This window comes from Ranitomeya imitator, chromosome 3 (assembly GCF_032444005.1).
Source record: "Ranitomeya imitator isolate aRanImi1 chromosome 3, aRanImi1.pri, whole genome shotgun sequence".
Lineage (NCBI taxonomy): Eukaryota > Metazoa > Chordata > Amphibia > Anura > Dendrobatidae > Ranitomeya > Ranitomeya imitator.
The window spans coordinates 276222944-276243340 of NC_091284.1; the positions used below are offsets into that span (position 1 = coordinate 276222944).

Below are 20397 nucleotides of genomic sequence, written 5' to 3' on the forward strand. Positions count from 1 at the left end.
AGTTCTGATTTGCCTCTCTAGCAATATTACAAACAGCTCTCACTAGATACAGATTGGGATAATTGTGGTAAATTTCTGTGCTGCTGAATCACTAGAATTCCAGAATTACTAAAACAGCTCTCTGTGAAATTTTGCTTGATTTTCGAGACTTCATCTTGACCTCCACTGTTTCAATTAACTGCCATTCCATAATTACATTTCTCTTGCTTTGTGGGCCTTTTTCATTTTCACAGTGCTATTCAGCTGCCTAAAGAACCCACAGCTGCTGTTTTTTGGCACAAGGTTAGACGAGGCTGTTTTTTTTATTAAGCTGGGAAACTTGCAGCACCTGGCCTTTCCTAATGATAGTGAACAAGTCATCGTAACCATAACAGGCTAATTAAGGTCTGAAACCTTGGTCAAAGTCATCTGAATACACAAATCTCCAAGGGTGCACAAACTTTTGCATTGGCCCAGTTTTCTTTTTGTAATTTTGAAAATGTAAAAAATTACAATATATATATTTTTCATTTTGCCTAAAATGCAAAGGAAATGTGTAATCTTTAACTTTAGGCCTATTAGAGATCAATTCATCTTCAACTTGCTTAATTGTTCACAATAACAATTACTTTGACCAGGAGTGCCTAAACTTTTACATACCTCTGTAAAGTGATACCTCTTAGATTTTAAAAAATTTGGCTTCTTCGAGGAGGCAAAAACTGTTTTTTGGGAAGAAGTGAAAAACAAAACCCAAAAAACAATGTTGCATTTGCGTTTTTTTTTTCACAATATCACCACACTTGTTTATTTCCCATTTAACAATAGATTATATGGTATAGTCAATGGGAAAAAATATGGCTGATAGAACAAGGGGAGGAATTATGAAAGAGCAAAAATGAAAAATTCCCTGATCATTAAGGCTTGATAAGTAAAATTGCAAAAAGCATCTTTGTATTTTGCATGTTATCAAAAATCATTGCCACTCTTAAGAATGGAGGCATTTTTTATTGTGTAGAGTACTGCTCATTCCCTAAGTTATCCCTGTGGTTTATCAGTGGTTGTCGGACTCCTACTCATGGAGGCAGAGTTCTTTACAGTATAGCTTGCAAGCGCTGGTCTTTAGCTTGATACCAAAAACTTAACTTACAATGCTGTAGATTCAAAAGTGCCTCTGCTTGTCGTATCAGAGAGAGAATATTTTGGGACAGTTCAAACCAATCATCAGGAGTGCACTGCTTTCCGGAAGCAAGAACCCGTGAAGCTGAGGAGCAATCTCTTTTTATTCTCCAGAAAGGAATAAACCACAAATGTATCGCTGTCCATTGTAGCTAATGTGAGTTGCTGAAACAGCTCAATGTGTCACTACTCCACTGGCCACCTTTCCACTTCAATTATTCTTTTCCAGAGTGTCACACATGGGTCAAAGACACCCTCATTTCAGAGATACCACCACACATTGCATTATTAGTACTTACATGGCTTTACACTACTCTCTTACATGGAAAATAAATGAGAATCGCAAGACCCTTACACTCATGTCAGAGACCAAATGGTTTAGGCCACACAGAATGGCATTATGGGCTACATGTCCCCCCTGAGTGACATGTAGCCCTGTGCACCTCGCCCCTGAGCGACACATAGGTTGTGATTTTGCACCTCTGGTGTTAGGCATCGGGATTCTCCTGCTATGCGGGATATATCCCAAGCATTGCCTGGTGCTGCGGTCTCACATTCTGGTCTGGCCGCTGCGGGTGCTGCTCAGCACAGACATCGGTCCTAGCATCTTGCTCAGGCTCATGGTATTTGTTTGGTTACTGCTGGCTCTTCAGCCAAGTCTATGGTAACCAGTGATACGCAGGAACAGTCTGTGCTCTGGAGTCTAAGTCCAGAGATCACCTTACTGAGCATGTCCGTGATGTGGCGGCTTCTCATTGGTGGTCAGACGTAAGCAGCTCTGATGGTGTGGCAATCCCAGATTGGCCTGTGGGCGATGTCTCCGCCAACTGGGCATGAGTGTTTGTGGTGGAGCCTTGTGTATATAAAAGGCTCTCAGCGGTGCCTTTGTTTCATTTATGTTTGGTATGTGTGTATGTGTATACTCTACCACTCTGTCTGCACGTTTGTGTGTTTGTCTTTGCTCTGAGACTGCACACGTTGGCAGGCAGGTTGCACACTTATGCAGTTTTGTTCCCTTGGCTCAATGCCTGAGTCTCTAGTTTGCTACGTGCTAAGGGTGCCAGTCAGGCACAGGTTCAGTAGTGCTAGGACTGGGGTAACTAGCTGCTTGGCTTAGCATCTGTTTTGTTCTTGTGTGCGGTTAGCACAGTTCAGATACAGAGCAAGCTCAACCCTTATGCTATACTTCTGTGAAAGCGACAGGCACGGTGGACCCAGGGTTGCAATTGCGCTTTATTTTTTATTTTGTTTAGTGCAATCCGCCAACCCTAACATCTGGTTTGGTCTAGATTCCTTTTTTTTTTTTTTAACCAATAAATTTTTATTGAGATATTGCATGTTAAACAACACATCAGTAAACTTCAGGAAGAGGAGGGGGAGGAAGGGAGGGGAGGGCAATCGGGGAGGGAAGGGGGATGAGGGGAAAAATCCAGTGCATAATACATGAAGACCACAACATAATCAGTACAAAATACACAATTACAGTGTCAGATACAGCAAAAAAAATTAAAGAAACATACGTTTTAAATAAGGGTAAGAGCAGACTGAGAGATGAATGCGGAGGACACCCAGGGATCCCACTATGAGAGGACCTTAGTTTTCCTCGATAAACCCTGAGCCATAATAACCTCATAGCAAAAGTGTAAATCGATCTTGGAGATCAGTTCGGCTCTGGAAGGGAGATCCGAGGACTCCCAATGCTTCGCAATACATTGTCTGGCGCAACTAGGACATTAGAGACTATGGGCCGGAGAGGGGAGGGGAGATCAATGAGGGAAATGCCTAGGACAGCGAGCTGACCACTCAGCGCCAGGGGGAGACGGGTCAGATCGGCAATCAATGCCTCCACCTCGCGCCAGAAAGCCTGAATCTGCGGGCACGACCACCAAACATGAGAGGAGGACCCCAAGGCGCCACACCCCTTCCAACAAAGAGGAGAGGAAGACGGGGAAAACTTCGCCAAGCGGACAGGGGTAATGTACCAATGCAGCTGAATCTTTTTCACCTGTTCCAAGTGGCCAAGACATGAGGAGAACTTATGTACCATTGCAAACTGCCAATCCGCCAGGGAGGCCTCAAAGCCCAGCGAGGACTCCCAGGAAGTCATAAAAGGAAACTTGTCAGAAGTACTATAGGATATGAGGGATTTATAGATAATGGAGATGCCATGGGGCAATATAGTGGCCGGTCTGAAGAATCTATGAGCCGGGTCCTCTGTCAAAGGCGGGGGTGCCCCGAACGACCGACATGACCTGAGAAAGCTACGGAGCTGAAGGTATTGGAAAAAGTCAGAATTAGTAAGGGAGAATCTCCCTGAGAGGTCCTCAAACGACAGAAGGCCATCTGAGCCGAATAGGTCCGCCACCCGGAGCACCCCGCGACTTCTCCAGGAGGAAAGGGAAATGTGCCCGATAGCATACTCCAAAGCCTGCAAAGAGACATAATCATACATGAACACCAGATGAGAGGAGCTAAGCAGCGCCCAAAGTTTAGAAGCATTCCTGATAGAACGGAGACAAGGGCCCACAAGAGGAACCTGAAGCAGCTGAAGTTCTAAGAGCAATTTAAGCGAGTTTTTGGGGGCAAAGTGAGATTCAATAAGGAACCAGGGCAAACATGAGTTCCCCTCCCACCATATTTTAAGGGGCTCAAGGATCGCCGCCCTATAGTAAGACTGCACCGTAGGAGCGCCCAGCCCACCCACAGAATACGGTAGGGACATAATCCGACGCCTGACCCTGTGAGGCTTCTTGTTCCAAATAAACCAATCTATAAGCGATTGAAAAGCTGAAATAAACTTCGAGGGGATAAAAAGGGGGAGGCATCGGAAAAGATACATAATTTTAGGTAGGAATAGCATTTTAGTAGTTTGTATGCGGGCCATCCATGAGAGCGACGCATTCGATAAGTGATCCATGCCCTTCCTGACCTTCGCAAGAGTTTCCTCACAATTTGCACGAACTATATTGTCTAACCTAGTTATCCTGATACCTAGGTACGTGAAGCCCAGGGGAGCCCAAATGAACGCATATTGAGATTGAATTTGGATTTGAAGGGGGGCTGGGAGAAAAAGGGGAAAAATTGTGGATTTGGTCAAATTAAGTTTGTAGTATGAAACCGCCGAGAACTCAGTTAAAATGGAGTTGATCGAGGTTAAAGGTGAGGTGCAGGTCAGGACCACGTCGTCGGCATAGAGACCAATTTTGTGTTCAGTTCCCCCCACCCCAATTCCCCTTATGTCCGCACTCTGCCTGACCATGGCAGCCAAAGGCTCCATGACCAGAGCAAAGATGATAGGGGAGAGGGGGCAGCCCTGACGCGTACCATTCCGAATGGGAAATGTCCAAGACCCAAATCCCGCCGATCGAACCGACGCACAGGGGTTGGAATATAACGCCATAACCGCTTTACCAATTTGCCCGGTGAGCCCAAATTTCTCCAGTATGAGTTCAATATATCCCCAGTGCACCCTGTCAAACGCTTTTTCCGCATCAAGCGACAGAAATACACTGGGGAGGCCTCCCCTCTCCACCACATCTAAAAGGTCTATCAGGCGCCTGGTGCCATCCCTGGTCTGTCTGCCAGGAACAAACCCAACTTTGTCGGGGTGAATGAGGCTAGGGAGAACCGAGAATAATCTGTTGGCCCAGATTTTTGCATAAATCTTAACGTCGCAGTTTAAGAGTGCTATCGGGCGGAAGTTCCCCGGAGATGTTGGGGGTTTCCCTTGTTTGGGGAGAGTCGCTATGGAAGCCTCCAACCCCTCAGCCCTAATACTGCCTGCCGACAACCAATTATTAAAAAGGCGCAGAAGATAAGGGGAGAGGGCAGAAAAGAACTGGGCATAGTAAAGAAAAGAAAAGCCATCTGGCCCAGGGGAGGAACCCTTATTGGCTTCTCTGACAATCTGCGAGAGCTCAGACTCGACAATGGGGGAGTTTAGGAAAGAGAGCTGCTCCGGGGTGACCGAGGGGAGATTAGCCCTCTCCAAGAATGCCAAAATTGACTCCCGCGAAGGCTGGGGAATCCCTGGGTCAGACCCGAGGTCATAGACAGAGGAATAATAAGATGCAAACTCCTCAGCAATATGAATAGGGTTGCACACCTGGGAACCGTCAGGCCTGAGCAAGAATGGGATCTTGGATTGAGCCTCTCTCTTCCTAACACGTCTAGCCAGAACAGCACCCACTCGATCCCCCATTGTATAAAATTTAGCTCTAGTTTTCCTCAGGGCCTTCTCAGCTTTATGGAGGAGTAAGTTGCGGACATGCATGCGAGCTTTAGAAAGATCAGAGAGAAGCGCTGGAGTAGGGGATAGTTTGTAAGCAGACTCGAGATGAGTTAATTCATCTAGGGCAGATTGAAGAGCTGCATTATACTTCCTTTTTGCCGTTGCCGCCAGTTTAATGAAACAACCCCTAATTACCGCCTTGTGGGCAAACCAAAGGGTGTCGTCACATATATCAGGAGTATCATTGGAGGCAAAAAATTCCCGCAAGGCCTCCTCTACACACTGGGAGTTGGATTGGTCAGCAAGGAGATGGGCGTTGAGACGCCAGTGCGCGGGGGGCCTGATGGCCAAGGGGTCTTTTAGGGTAAGGGACACCGGGGCATGGTCCGACCAGGTGATACTGCCTATATCTGCTGAGATGCAGCGAGGAAGAGCCACGTCATTCACCAGCACAAAATCAATCCTGCTGTAGGAACCGTGCCTGGGAGACAAGAACGTGTAATCTCTCTCGCCGCAATGCAGATATCTCCAGACATCATGTAGGTTGAAAGAATTAGTTAGAGGACCCGCTTCGCATCTTGACAGGGAGGAGGCAGAGCAGTCCAGATCTCTAGACATTGGGGCATTGAAATCACCAGCAATCAGTTTGTAACCGTGTTGGATGTCGTGTAGAATTTTGAAAACCCCCTCCAGAAATTTAAGCTGCCCTACATTAGGGGCATAGATTGAGGCAATGGTGTAGGGGGGCATTATTAATAAGGCATAGGACCACAATGAACCTACCCAGCGGATCCGCTATGGAGCGAACCAGCTGAAAGGAGTTGGCCCTGCTAAAGAAAATGGCTACTCCCGCCTTTTTTGACGGACCATTGGCAAAAAATTGATGCGGGTATAAACCTGAGTGCATTCTGGGATTATCACATTCCAGCAAGTGTGTCTCCTGAAGACACAAAATGTCATGACGGGATTTGCCCAACTGAAGCCATACAACAGACATCTTGCCCGGAGAGTTGAGACCATTAATATTAATTGAATACAACGAAATACTCATAATGAGGGCAAGTAAACAGTTTTACAATCTTCTGGACACCGATAACCTGTGTAAAAGAATAGAAGACATGTGGCCAGTAAACTAGAGCATAAGTAGGGGGAGACCGGAAGAAGGGAAGAAAAAAAGGGGAGGAAACAAACAAGACACACAACAAATAAACCAGTGGACCGAGGTCCATTCAGGGATACCCTGAGTCCTAAGGGTGAGAATCAGAAAAACAGTTCACCTATGGGGCAAACAAATGCTGCGGATACTCTCGAAAGAGGGACCAGAGCAGCTTAAAAAAAGGAAAAAGGAAAACAAAGTAAATCCGTGCGGGAAAATAGCCAGGAACCGTAGATGCAGTGGGCTCAGGCCACCTCCCAGTCCGGTGTAATGCGGGCCCTGAGGCCTCCGCCACCTCCAGGCCTAGAAAGTTTCACGGAGACCGAAGAGTCAGGAGTTGAGAGTCCCCATTTGGAAAGAGCGGTAGCTGCGTGGGATGGAGTCAGGCAGGTGGTGATCGATCCATCTTTACGGATGAGGAGCTTGGTAGGAAACCCCCAGCGGTACAGGATGCCCTTCTCTCTGAGGATAGTAGTATAGGGGGCAAAGGCCCTCCGAAGGGCCAAAGTACCCGGGGAGAGATCTGGAAAGACAGAGATGCGTGCAAATCTTTCAGGGAGAGCTGGATTCTTCCTTAGAGCCTGGAGAAAATCTTCCTTCATTTCGTAGAAGTGTATGCGTGCCAGCACATCTCTTGGGACGGAGGGCCCCAGGCCAGACGGTTTAGGGATCCTGTGCACACGGTCAATTATAATATCCTTTGGAGCAAACTGAGGGAGAGCTGCAGCCATAAAATCCTGCAAAAATAGCTTCAAATCCCCTGCCAGGACAGATTCCTCAATGCCTCTGAGTTTAACGTTATTTCTCCTGGACCTATCTTCCAGGTCCAGGGCTTTAGAGTGGGTTTTAGTGGCCAGGGTTTGCAGGGTCTCATGAGCGTCCCAGAGTTCGTTATGAGAGGAGACCAGCTCCGCCATCTTGCGTTCCAAGCGATCAGTGCGATTACCCAGCTCCACCACCTCCCCTCTTAATTCAGCCAGCATAGTGCGCATATCCTCTTGAATGGAGGTTCTGAGGTCTCCAAGTAAGCCCTTGAGGAGAGCAGCAGTTACCGGACCGTCAGCCGAATCCGACGCTGTAGCGCCTGAATGCGACGCTGCTCCGCCTGAATGCAACGCTGCTCCGCCTGAATGCGACGATGCACCACCTGATTGCGACGCTTGAGCGTTGCGTTGTGAAGAGCGGGAAGGCCTGGGGGAGGACGGCGCCATCTTGGATTTCGGCGGTGGCTGTGGGGTGGCCGCAAAGAAATCAGGAATTCTCCTGGAGGGATCACGGGCGCCGGCTTTAGATTTCCCCATACACTCACCACCGCATCGGGGACCGGTACCGATATCGTGGAGGTGAGCGAGGACGCCGAAGAGGTAGATATGAGCGGCTTTAAGGTTCCTGGCCGCGGAGCTCCCGCTCTGTGCGACCTACTCCATCGGCAGTCAGGCCACGCCCCCCCTAGATTCCTTTTTTGTATTAATGGACTAACCTTGCTGGCATTAGGGTGTTCATTCTAAAGGTGGGAGTTCCTGTCTATATAGACCCCAGCAGACAGTTTCTAGCTGTCAGTTAGCTTGTTTACCAAGTACTAGGAAGTCTGATTTGTCTCCTGAGGACTGATTTTTATCTACGGTGCTCTGACTCTGGCTTGATTTTTGACTACCTGCCTTTGTCCTTGACGTGGCTTCTCAGCTATGACACTGCTTATTGAACCTTACTGCCTTTGATTTGCTCTTCCGGATTGCAGCCCTTCCTTGGAAGTAATCCACTGTACGCTGTTGTAAGACCAGATCCCTGTACAGGGGTTCAAGGTGAAGATCGAGGTCTCTCTGAAATCTACCAGACGGACTGGCTTGTGCCTAAGTCTGTCCGAGGTAGCCTTTTTGAGCCTTTGGCCTTTGAAAGATGTAGCAATAAAGAATGTAAAAGTTATATTAGACTTTGACAAGCCTAGTTCAAACCCTCCACCGATCTCTGCATATAATATTTCTCTTTAATCCTGCATGCTTTTTTCTATTGCTGAGACATACTGTTTGGTAACTATTCTTATCTCAAACCTTTATTCATTTGGCAGAAAGTATTAGCTATATTTATTTTTTCAATAATGGTTTCAGAAATGTTATTTTGCTGTGTGATAAAACTGCATTCTGTTTTTGACTGTCTTACTGTAATTCTATACGTTTAGTTTTAAAGAGTAAGAGGTTATCTAGCTTGTAAAAAGTATAGCTTATTCACTCCATGCATGTCAGTACAGGTTTCTCAAAATTCCTTAAAAATTTCACATTTTTGTTGACATTCTATCTTATACAGTATGTTGGTGCTCATTAAAGGGTATCGGTCATCAGGTTTTTGCTGTCTCATTCCAGTGATGTATCACTTAGTTTACTGAGTGCAGCAGTTCTGATACAATTAGAGTTCTTAGATGTAGAATGCAGCTGAGCTGACGAGCTAACCCTGCCCACACCAGGTTCTTTATGTACATTGTCTATTGACAGCAAGCTGTCTATCACAGAGGGGGCGGAGTCGAGCAACTTGGCATGTGGCAGCTAGTCACAGCAATGATAATTCCCTATTGATAAAACCTTCATTGTAAGTTAACATCACACAGCCTGATAAGTGACAGATCACTGAATTCTGTGTTTTAACCGCTACATCATGCTGTCCTCAGATTACATAGCACAAACCTGCTGACAGATTCCCTTTAAACATTATTATTTTTTATATAATTAATTATTGCAGTAATTATTTATTCAAGTTCAGTCACATATTCTCTATTTATATCTTGCTAATTTTCTTCTTAGATGTCCGGACTCCCCTTTGATACCACCTTCATCACCGCCAATGCGTCTACGCAATGACAAGAATGTCTTCTCCCGTCTAACAAGCAGTCAGTCTACAGGGAATGTATTGGATAAGTAAGAAACTGAGGTCCACAAACTTTATACTGTTGTTAGCTATTTACATTTGACCCCTCTTTATATCATATATTAACTATATTTTTAAACTGCTCTTTCTCTATAGGTCTGAGGAAGGTGACTCTTTTTTCTCAGATATGTCCAGGTATTTCATATAATCATATTTAAGACAATCAAAAAATGTTTTAGGTTGTCCTAAGAGTATTGCTTCTGCCTTAAAGGGAAGGTACCGTGTTTGTAGGTCATTAATAAATCACTGTAATGTAGCATAACATGCTGCTATAAGCAAGTTTAACCCCTTAAGCCCCGAGGGTGGTTTGCACGTTAATGACCGGGCCAATTTTTACAATTCTGACCACTGTCCCTTTATGAGGTTATAACTCCGGAACGCTTCAACGGATCTTGGCGATTCTGACATTGTTTTCTCGAGACATATTGTACTTCATTTTAGTGGTAACATTTGTTCGATATAACTTGCGTTTATTTGTGAAAAAAACGGAAATTTGGCGAAAATTTAGAAAATTTCGCAAATTTTCCAACTTTGAATTTTTATGCCCTTAAATCACAGAGATATGTCACGCAAAATACTTAATAAGTAACATTTCCCACATGTCTACTTTACATCAGCACAATTTTGGAACCAAAATTTTTTTTTGTTAGGGAGTTATAAGGGTTAAAAGTTGACCAGCAATTTCTCATTTTTACAACACCATTTTTTTTTAGGGACCACATCTCATTTGAAGTCATTTTGAGGGGTCTATATGATAGAAAATACCCAAGTGTGACACCATTCTAAAAACTGCACCCCTCAAGGTGCTCAAAACCACATTCAAGAAGTTTATTAACCCTTCAGAGGTTTCACAGGAATTTTTGGAATGTTTAAATAAAAATGAATATTTACCGTATTTTTCGGACTAAAAGACACACTTTTTCCCCCCCAAAAAAGGGGGGAAAATGGGGGGTGCGTCTAATAGTCGCAATAGTCGCAATGCAGGCTTACCTAGGTGGCAGAGGTGCGGTGGCAGAGGTCCGGTGGCAGAGGTGCGGTTGCGGGGGTGTGGCGGCAGAGGAGGCGCAGTAAGCGGGGTCCCTTTCCCCGGTATGGTGATGCAGCAGGCCCGGTATGCAGCAGAGCCGGGTGAATCCTCTTGTTATCGGTGGTGGCGGCCATTTTCCGGAGGCCGCGCGTGCGCAGATGGAGCGCTCTGCTTCCCGGGGCTTCAGGAAAATGGCCGCCGCGATCTCCATCTGCGCACGCGCGGCCTCCCGCGGCCATTTTCCTGAAGCCCCGGGAGCAGAGCGCTTCATCTGCACACGCGCGGCCTCAGGAAGATGGCCACGCCCACCGATAACAAGAGGATTCACCCGGCTCTGCTGCATACCGGGCCTGCTGCATCACCATACCGGGGAAAGGGACCCCGCTTACTGCGCCTCCTCTGCCGCCACACCCCCGCCACCGCACCTCTGCCACCGGACCTCTGCCACCGCACCTCTGCCACCTAGGTAAGCCTGCATGGTACGCCAGGGACCCCTCTCACGCCATACTTCTCACTGCACCTCCTGATCCCAGCACCTCCTGATCCCAGCACCTCCTGATCCCAGCACCTCCTGATCCCAGCACCTCCTGATCCCAGCACCTTCTCATCCCAGCACCTTCTCATCCCAGCACCTCCTCATCCCAGCATCACCCCACCTCTGCCGACACCTTGCCTCCTGTGACCCTGCTCTGTCACCGCCATAAGATACTGTAAATTCGGACAATAAGACGGACCCCCATGTTATAAAAAATCTTTTTTTCTGCAATTTTCACCCCAAATTTGGGGTGCGTCTTATGGTCCGGTGCGTCTTATAGTCCGAAAAATACAGTAACTTTTTTTCACACAAAATTTATTTCAGCTCCAATTTGTTTTATTTTACCAAGGGTAACAGGATAAAATGGATGCCAAACGTTGTTGTACAATCTGTACTGAGTACGCTGATACCCCATATGTGGGGGTAAACCACTGTTTGGGCGCATGGCAGAGCTCGGAAGGAAAGGAGCGCCATTAGACTTTTCAATGCAAAATTAACAGGAATTGAGATGGGACGCCATGTTGCGTTTGGAGAGCCCCTCATGTGCCTAAACATTGAAACCCCCCACAAGTGACACCATTTTGGAAAGTAGACACCCTAAGGAACTTATCTAGATGTGTGGTGACCACTTTGACCGACCAATTGCTTCACAGAAGTTTATAATGCAGAGCCGTAAAAATAAAAAATCATATTTTTTCACAAAAATGATCTTTTCGCCCCCAATTTTTTATTTTCCCAAGAGTAAGAGAAGAAATTGGACCTCAAAAATTGTTGTCCAATTTGTCCTGAGTACGCTGATACCTCATATATGGGTGTAAACCATTGTTTGGGCGTATGGCAGAGCTCGGAAGGGAAGGAGCGCCATTTTACTTTTCAATGCAAAATTGACTGGAATTGAGATGGGATGCCATGTTGCGTTTGGAGAGCCCCTGATGTGCCTAAACATTGAAATCCCCACAAGTGACACCATTTTGGAAAGTAGACCCCTTAAGGAACTTATCTAGAGATGTGGTGAGCACTTTGACCCAACAAGTGCTTCACAGAAGTTTATAATGCAGAGCCGTAAAAATAAAAAATCTTATTTTTTCACAAAAATGATCTTTTCGCCCCCAATTTTTTATTTTCCCAAGGGTAAGAGAAGAAATTAGACCACAAAAGTTGTTGTGCAATTTGTCCTGAGTGCGACGATACCCCATATGTGGGGGTAAACCACTTTTTGGGCGCATAGCAGAGCTCGGAAGGGAAGGAGCGCCATTTGACTTTTCAATGCAAAATTGACTGGAATTAAGATGGGACGCCATGTTGGTTTGGAGAGCCCCTGATGTGCCTAAACATTAAAACCCCCCACAAGTGACACCATTTTGGAAACTAGACCCCCTAAGGAACTTATCTAGATGTGTTTTGAGAGCTTTGAACCCCCAAGTGTTTCACTACAGTTTATAACGCAGAGCCGTTAAAATAATTTTTTTTTTTTTTCGCAAAAATTATTTTTTAGCCCCCAGTTTTGTATTTTCACAAGGGTGACAGAATAAATTGGACCCCAAAAGTTGTTGTCCAATTTGTCCTGAGTACGCTGATACCCAATATGTGGGGGGGAATCACTGTTTGGGCGCATGGCAGAGCTCGGAAGGGAAGGAGCGCCATTTGGAATGCAGACTTAGATGGATTGGTCTGCAGGAGTCACGTTGCATTTGCAGAGCCCCTGATGTACCCAAACAGTATAAACCCCTCACAAGTGACCCCATATTAGAAATTAGACCTCCCAAGGAACTTATCTAGATGTGTTGTGAGAACTTTGAACCCCTAAGTGTTTCACTACAGTTTATAACGCAGAGCCGTGAAAATAAAAATTCTTTTTTTTTCACAAAAATGATTTTTTAGCCCCCAGCTTTGTATTTTTACAAGGGTAACAGAATAAATTGGACCCCAAAAGTTGTTATCCAATTTGTCCTGAGTACGCTGATACCCAATATGTGGGGGGGAACCACTGTTTGGGCGCATGGCAGAGCTCGGAAAGGAAGGAGCGCCATTTGGAATGCAGACTTAGATGGATTGGTCTGCAGGAGTCACGTTGCATTTGCAGAGCCCCTGATGTACCCAAACAGTACAAACCCCTCACAAGTGACCCCATATTAGAAACTAGACCTCCCAAGGAACTTATCTAGATGTGTTGTGAGAACTTTGAACCCCTAAGTGTTTCACTACAGTTTATAACGCAGAGCCGTGAAAATAAAAATTCTTTTTTTTTTTCACAAAAATGATTTTTTAGCCCCCAGCTTTGTATTTTTACAAGGGTAACAGAATAAATTGGACCCCAAAAGTTGTTGTCCAATTTGTTCTGAGTACGCTGATACCCAATATGTGGGGGGGGACCACTGTTTGGGCGCATGGCAGAGCTCGGAAGGGAAGGAGCGCCATTTGGAATGCAGACTTAGATGGATTGGTCTGCAGGAGTCATGTTGCATTTGCAGAGCCCTTGATGTACCCAAACAGTACAAACCCCCCACAAGTGACCTCATATTGGAAACTAGACCTCTCACGGAACTTATCTAGATGTGTTGTGAAAACTTTGAACCCCCAAGTGTTTCACTACAGTTTACAACGCAGAGCCGTGAAAATAAAAAATCCTTTTTTTTCCCACAAAAATGATTTTTAGCCCCCCAAATTTTTATTTTCCCAAGGATAACAAGAGAACTTGGACCCAAAAAGTTGTTGTCCAATTTGTCTCGAGTACAATGATACCCCATATGTTGGGGTAAACCCCTGTTTGGGCGCACGGGAGAGCTCGGAAGTGAAGGAGCACTGTTTTACTTATTCAATGCAGAATTGGCTGGAATTGAGATCGGACGCCATGTCACGTTTGGAGAGCCCCTGATGTGTCTAAACAGTGGAAACCCCCCAATTATAAATGAAACCCTAATCCAAACACTCCCCTAACCCTAATCCCAACTGTAACCCTAACCACACACGCACCCCTAACCCTAATCCCAACTGTAACCCTAACCACACACCTAACCCCGACACACCCCTAATTCTAATCCCAACCCTAATTCCAACCGTAAATGTAATCCAAACCCTAACCCTAGCCCTAACCCTAGCCCTAACCCTAGTCCTAACCCTAACCCTAGCCCTAACCCTAATGGGAAAATGGAAATAAATACATTTTTTTAAATTTTATTATTTTTCCCTAAGGCTAGGTTCACATTGCGTTAGGGAAATCCGTTTAGCGCTAGCGGATTGCGCTAACGCAATGTCTTTTTAGGTGTCGTGTTTAGTGGTCGCGTTAACGTCCCCGCTCTGGAAGATCGGGGATCGGACCTCGGGCGCGCCGCGGACGCTGCAAGCAGCGTCCGAGGCGCGCCACAAAAGAACGGCACCTTGCTAGCGCGAGCCGAAAATGGCACGCTCTAGCGATGCGCTACACCCGAAAATCACATTGCTGTCAATGGGTGTGCTAACGGACCCGTTGCACGGCGTTAATTGTGACATTTTCGCCGTGCAACGCTGTCCGTTAGCGTAAACCCATTAACGCAATGTGAACCTAGCCTAACTAAGGGGGTGATGAAGGCGGGTTTGATTTACTTTTATAGCGTTTTTTATATCGGATTTTTATGATTGGCAGCCGTCACACACTAAAAGATGCTTTTTATAGCAAAAAAGTTTTTGCGTCTCCACATTTTGAGACCTATAATTTTTCCATATTTTGGTCCACAGAGTCATGTGAGGTCTTGTTTTTTGCGGGACGAGTTGACGTTTTTATCGGTTACATTTTCGGACACGTGACAGTTTTTGATCGCTTTTTATTCCGATTTTTTGTGAGGCAGAATGACCAAAAACCAGCTATTCATGAATTTCTTTTGGGAGAGGCGTTTATACCGTTCCGCGTTTGGTAAAATTGATGAAGCAGTTTTATTCTTCGGGTCAGTACGATTGCAGCGATACCTCATTTATATAATTTTTTTTATGTTTTGGCGCTTTTATACGATAAAAGCTATTTTATAGAAAAAATAATTATTTTGGCATCGCTTTATTCTGAGGACTATAACTTTTTTATTTTTTTGGTTATGATGCTATATGGTGGCTCGTTTTTTGCGGGACAAGATGACGCTTTCAGCGGTACCATGTTTATTTATATCCGTCTTTTTGATCGCGTGTTATTCCACTTTTTGTTCAGCATTATGATAATAAAGCGTTGTTTTTTGGCTCGTTTTTTTTTTTTTTCCTTACGGTGTTCACTGAAGGGGTTAACTAGTGGGCCAGTTTTATAGGTCGGGTCGTTATGGACGCGGCGATACTAAATATGTGTACTTTTATTGTTTTTTTGGTTTTTTTTAGATAAAGAAATGTATTTATGGGAATCCCCCCGTGAGCGCGGCCGATCGCATATGACGTACTATCCCGTCACTGGGAATTAAGTCCCAGGTCACCTGGACGGGATAGTACGTCATATGGGATTAAGGGGTTAAAATGCATGTGAAACAGATTTCATATGTTATATGAGTTTAAAGAATGCACTGGGGGCTGACATCTTGGTTTTGCAGCAGTAGCAGGGCTCTATCAGTGTCAGATTACGGCACCCCATGGACATAGGAGATAATAGACCTGCGAGGACCCTATCTGTAACATTGCAGCAGCATTAGCAGTGAGCTGGGCACGCCTCTGTGGGCTGCACAACTCACTGCTGTAGGTGTGACTAGCTGCCATTTTATTATAGCCCTGTGCTCTCTATCGCAGGACAGAAGAAGCCCTCCCTGCTCCTCTGTACTCCAAGCATGCACACATCCTCTGCTCCTCACATGCTGCCCTGTGTGCTTCTCCTGCTGTGTCTCCCCCTCCCCCCACACACAGTCCCTGTGAGGGAGGTGACACCTGGAGAGAGAGAGCAGGGCAGCTGACAGGACAGGGATTAAGGTGGGGGAAGGGGGATGGCAAGAATGTTATTCACAAAAAATGCTGCTGAGCCCACTGTGTTCTGCTCCTCTGTAAACAAGCTGTGCCTCTGATGCAGTAACTGCTGGTGACAGCAGGTCACAGGGCAGTCACACACAAAATGGTGCTGCCCTGTGATGCTGCTCTTCATTCTTACTGTTGGGGCAGTAACTGCTGACATCATCATTTCCCTCCCCTTTTGGGTGGTCTAATATCCCTGGGGCAGAGCTGCTAAATCTTACTATAGCTGCTTGAGGTCTAAAACGGAAAATGCTCCCCCTAGTGGTAAATATGTATATTTGTAGAAAAATATATAATATTTTTCATATAGAAATAATTGCAAACAGTGCAAACATTGCATTAATACATTTTAATTACTATTTTAAGCTTAATTTCACAAAAAAACAAAATACAAGAAAACTGGTGGCACCTTCCCTTTAAATGATATGTGTACTCATCATCTCCATTACAGCAGACAAAAGCTCTCTGTGCTGTCAGTGTAACGTAACTACTGTATAAGAAAATATACATTTTTACATGTTTTCTGTTAGGTATTTTAAGAGTATGTTTCCACAGTGAGGAATGGCTCAGGATTTGACACAGGTGAAATCTGCATCTGAGCTCACTGGCAGGTCACCTGCGTTTTTGATGCGTTTTTTTCGCATGCATTTTTGATGCATTTTTTCATTAAATGCAGGGTTTTTTTGTCACTTGAAATAAAGCTTATTGAAAGTTGGCTTCTGCGAAGGAAAAAAAAAGGAATTTCCTGTTTGCAGATAGGGTACGTGCACACAGTCAGTAAACACTGCTGGTGGAACACTGCGTACATCTGCAGCATCCAACCAGCAGCAGCCAGATGTTACAGCGTAGTGGATGGGATTTCAAGAAATCCCATCTCCACTATGCATTCAAAGACGCAGGCGGTAGACCCGTGTAACCGGACATGCGGTGCGTCTTTCCAGACCGCAGTATGTCTATTTATGATACGGAGACACTCAGTCCCCGCAGTCTAAATTTCCCATAGGCTATCATTACATGAGGTAAAACCACATCTAATTATTAATCACAGGCGTAATAACTGCGGGAACGCAGCTTACTATGCATGTGTACTTATTTACATATATTGAATCTTGTGTCACATCCGGAAGTACGTGACCCGGAAGTACGTGACAGGCCAGGGTCACACTTTCGTGTGTGATGCGAGACACTCGCATCAACACCTGGCGCTGCCGCCGACACTCGGACTGACGTGTGCGGCTGTATATGTATAGAAATACATGTGCCGGGTGTTGATACAAGAGACTCGCGCGAGTTTCTCACATCACACTCGCAAAGGAATATGTAATATCCCTTCCTTTTTTTTTCACTAAATAAATAATTTGAAAAAAAATGGCATCGGCTCCCGTGCAATTTTCCAAACCAGCAGAGGGAAAGCCAGTGACTGGGGGCTGATGTTTATAGCCTGTGAAGGGGGTAATACCCAGGGAGCTTCCCAGGCTATTAACATCAGCTCACAGCTGTATACTTAGCCTTTACTGGCTATTAAAATAGGGGGACCCCTGAAAAAAATGACGTGGTGTCCACCTATAATTAATAACCAGCAACGGCTAGGCAGACAGCTGCGGGCTGATATTAATAGCCTAGGAAGGGACCATGGATATTGCCCCCCCCCCAGCTACAAACACCAGCTCACAGCCGCCCCAGAAATGGTGCATCTCTAAGATGTTCCAATTCTGGCACTTAGCCTCGCTCTTCCCTCTTGCCCTGTAGCAGTGGCAAGTGGGGTAATAGTTTGGGGGTTAATGTCACCTTTGTATTATAAGGTGACATGAAGCCCATTAGTAATGGAGAGGTGTCATTAAGACATCTATCCATTACTAATACTATAGTTGTTACAGGTTAAGTAAAGACTCAGCCGGATTAAAGTCTTTTAATGAAATAAAACACCACACAGTTTTCCCATCTTTATTGTTCTGCTAATTTCCCGAATCCCTCAATCTCCTGCAAAACAAATAAAATAATAAACCAACACAAATATTCCCTGTTCCGGCGTAGTCCTTAATAACGAGTGTCCCACGACGAGTCCAGCTCTGCAACATCTGGATACCTGACATCCAGATGTAGTAGAGCTTGTAGTTGACCTAGGTCACCTGCACTGCAGTCCTCACAATCAGCTGACCGTGAGAACTTGCCGAGTGACCGTTCAGTCATCATGAGAACTTCAGTGGACGCGGTGGTCACAAAGTAAGAGATTATTTAAATTAATTTGCATGCGTAGTAAGCTGTGTTTCCGCAGTTATTATTAGATGTGGTTTTACCGCATATAATGTTAGTCTATGGGTCATTTACGCTGCGGGGACGTGCGGTCTCTGCATTGTAAATAGACATGCTGCAGTCTATAAAGACGCGCCGCATGTCCGGATACGCAGGTCAGCCACCTGCATCTCCAAACGCATAGTGGAGATGGGATTTCATGAAATACAATTCCAATATGCTGTAAAATCTGGACGCTGCGTGTTTGACGCTGCGGATGTACACAGAGTCAAACCCGCAGCGTTTCCTGACCGTGGAATCATACCCTAAATTAATCAATATTTATAAAACATACAATATCTGCAAAAAATTATATTAGACACCTATTGTTTAAGCATGTCCTCCAAGTGGCAGTGACCCCTATGCAGTAATATTGTCCCCTTATGTGGCCCCTGTGAGGCAGCGACTAGTGTTATTTGCGAGGGTCGCTATGTTCCCCCCAGTATGCACTCAGAAGCTTATTAGATCCGCTGGAGTGCCGTGTGGTCACAGCAGGACACCTGTGAGTCACATGGCAGAATAAAAGTAAGCATGAACCTGGTCAGGTTATGTGGTCAATGAATTGTTCAGAAAAACCTGGTATGGGCTTTTATTTTTTAAACGGACTTCAGGAAGGTAGTGGGGCAGGTCCATTTCTTCCAGGCCGAATCTTATAAGTGGCCCATCGCCACAGATTACAGAGGAGAGAAAAAAAACCTTTCAGGAAGGGTTTGGGGTAGTTAGTGTTGGTCTGGGATGCAGACCGCGTGGAGGCTTTGCAGAGCTCTTCCTGTGTGAGGCAACACGGGCCAAGAGAAGTCAAAAGCTTGGCACCCCCAGCGTACATAGTGGTGCAGTTGCCCATGGCAACCGGTCATGGACTGTCTTTGTTTTCCCGGTTGTGATCCAAAGAATCCATTTTACTTTCTGAGTATGCTGAACATTAAACAAGACTTTATTTTGAATTTTTGCCAGGTCACTGCCTTCTCACTGCACAGCGAGGACACCGCAGCACTACATCCCATATATTAATACTGCCCCCTATGTGGCCCACATTCATTAATACAGCCCTTTTATATGGTTTCTATCTAGAATCAATGCCCCCACAATGCTTTTCACAATATTACTTAACTCGTTCATTACTGGTCTATTTTTCCCCATCACTACAAGGTAAATTTACAGGTTATATTGTACATACCCTTTTAATGGCTCTAAAAAAAACATTCTCGTTTGGATATTTAAATCATTTTTGGCTTTTTTTACGCAATACATGAGGCTTAATTTTTACATAATTTTTTATACTCCTTTTTTGCAGGGTTTGTTTTTTTTGCTGATATTGTAGAAAAATATTAAGAAAAAGCTAAATTCACATCTAGTTTTTTACATTTTTTAAAAAATTGTCTGCTGTCTTTCTCCTTCCTGTGCTGCGTTCTCCCCTCATGTACTGTCTCATTTGAGCTGTCTCCCCCTGTGCTCTGTCTCTCTCTCCCGTGTGCTCTCTCTCTCTCCCCATCTGCTGTCTTCTCCTCTCAAATCATCTCTTCTTTGACCTGTGTACCCCATGTGCTTTCCCCCTTGTGTGCTCTCTCTCTTTTGCATCTTTTGCTTGACGCCCATGGTTATATGCATTGTTTTTGTCCCAGCGATGCTGTTGCTCTTCAAGAGTCTCATTTGCCCATTGTTGTCTTTGACATTGTGCTTTTGCTGCTTTCCTTTCATTGTCATTGGTGTACTTTTTAGGAGGAGCCATGTTGGCGTTGATATTTGCTTTTTAAAGGGGGTTTCCCACGAATGAAAGTTCATTTTAAAAATTGTCTGTGTCTGACCGTGTACAGAACATACCACAGCACCTGGACAGGGGAGGAAGCAAAAGACAATACTGACTTTACAGCAGGAGATCGCAGAGGTAAAATATTGTTTAAAAATAGCCAGTGAAATATTTTACCTGACAAAATGAATCCTCTGTGATCCCCTGCTGTAATGTCAGTATTGTCTTTTGATTCCTCCCCTGCCAAGGAGATGTGATATGCTCCATACACGGTCAGACACAGACAATTTTTAAAATGAACTTTCGTTCGTGGGAAAACCCCTTTTATGTGACCGGCTTCCTCTGCCTGTAGACACATTGTGCATCTGCCACTGGGATCAGCCAAATG

The 20397-nt window shown here is 45.1% G+C and overlaps 1 protein-coding gene across 3 annotated transcripts in view; it reads left to right on the plus strand.

Moving 5' to 3' along the window:
- Positions 1–20397, plus strand: part of KIF21B (kinesin family member 21B) — a 764016-nt gene that overhangs the window by 632709 nt on the left and 110910 nt on the right. For all 3 annotated transcript variants that reach the window (XM_069756481.1, XM_069756482.1, XM_069756483.1), the window contains 2 exons: positions 9335–9448; positions 9555–9593. In XM_069756481.1, the coding sequence (XP_069612582.1) occupies positions 9335–9448; positions 9555–9593 (153 nt within the window). The remainder of the gene's footprint in view (positions 1–9334; positions 9449–9554; positions 9594–20397) is intronic.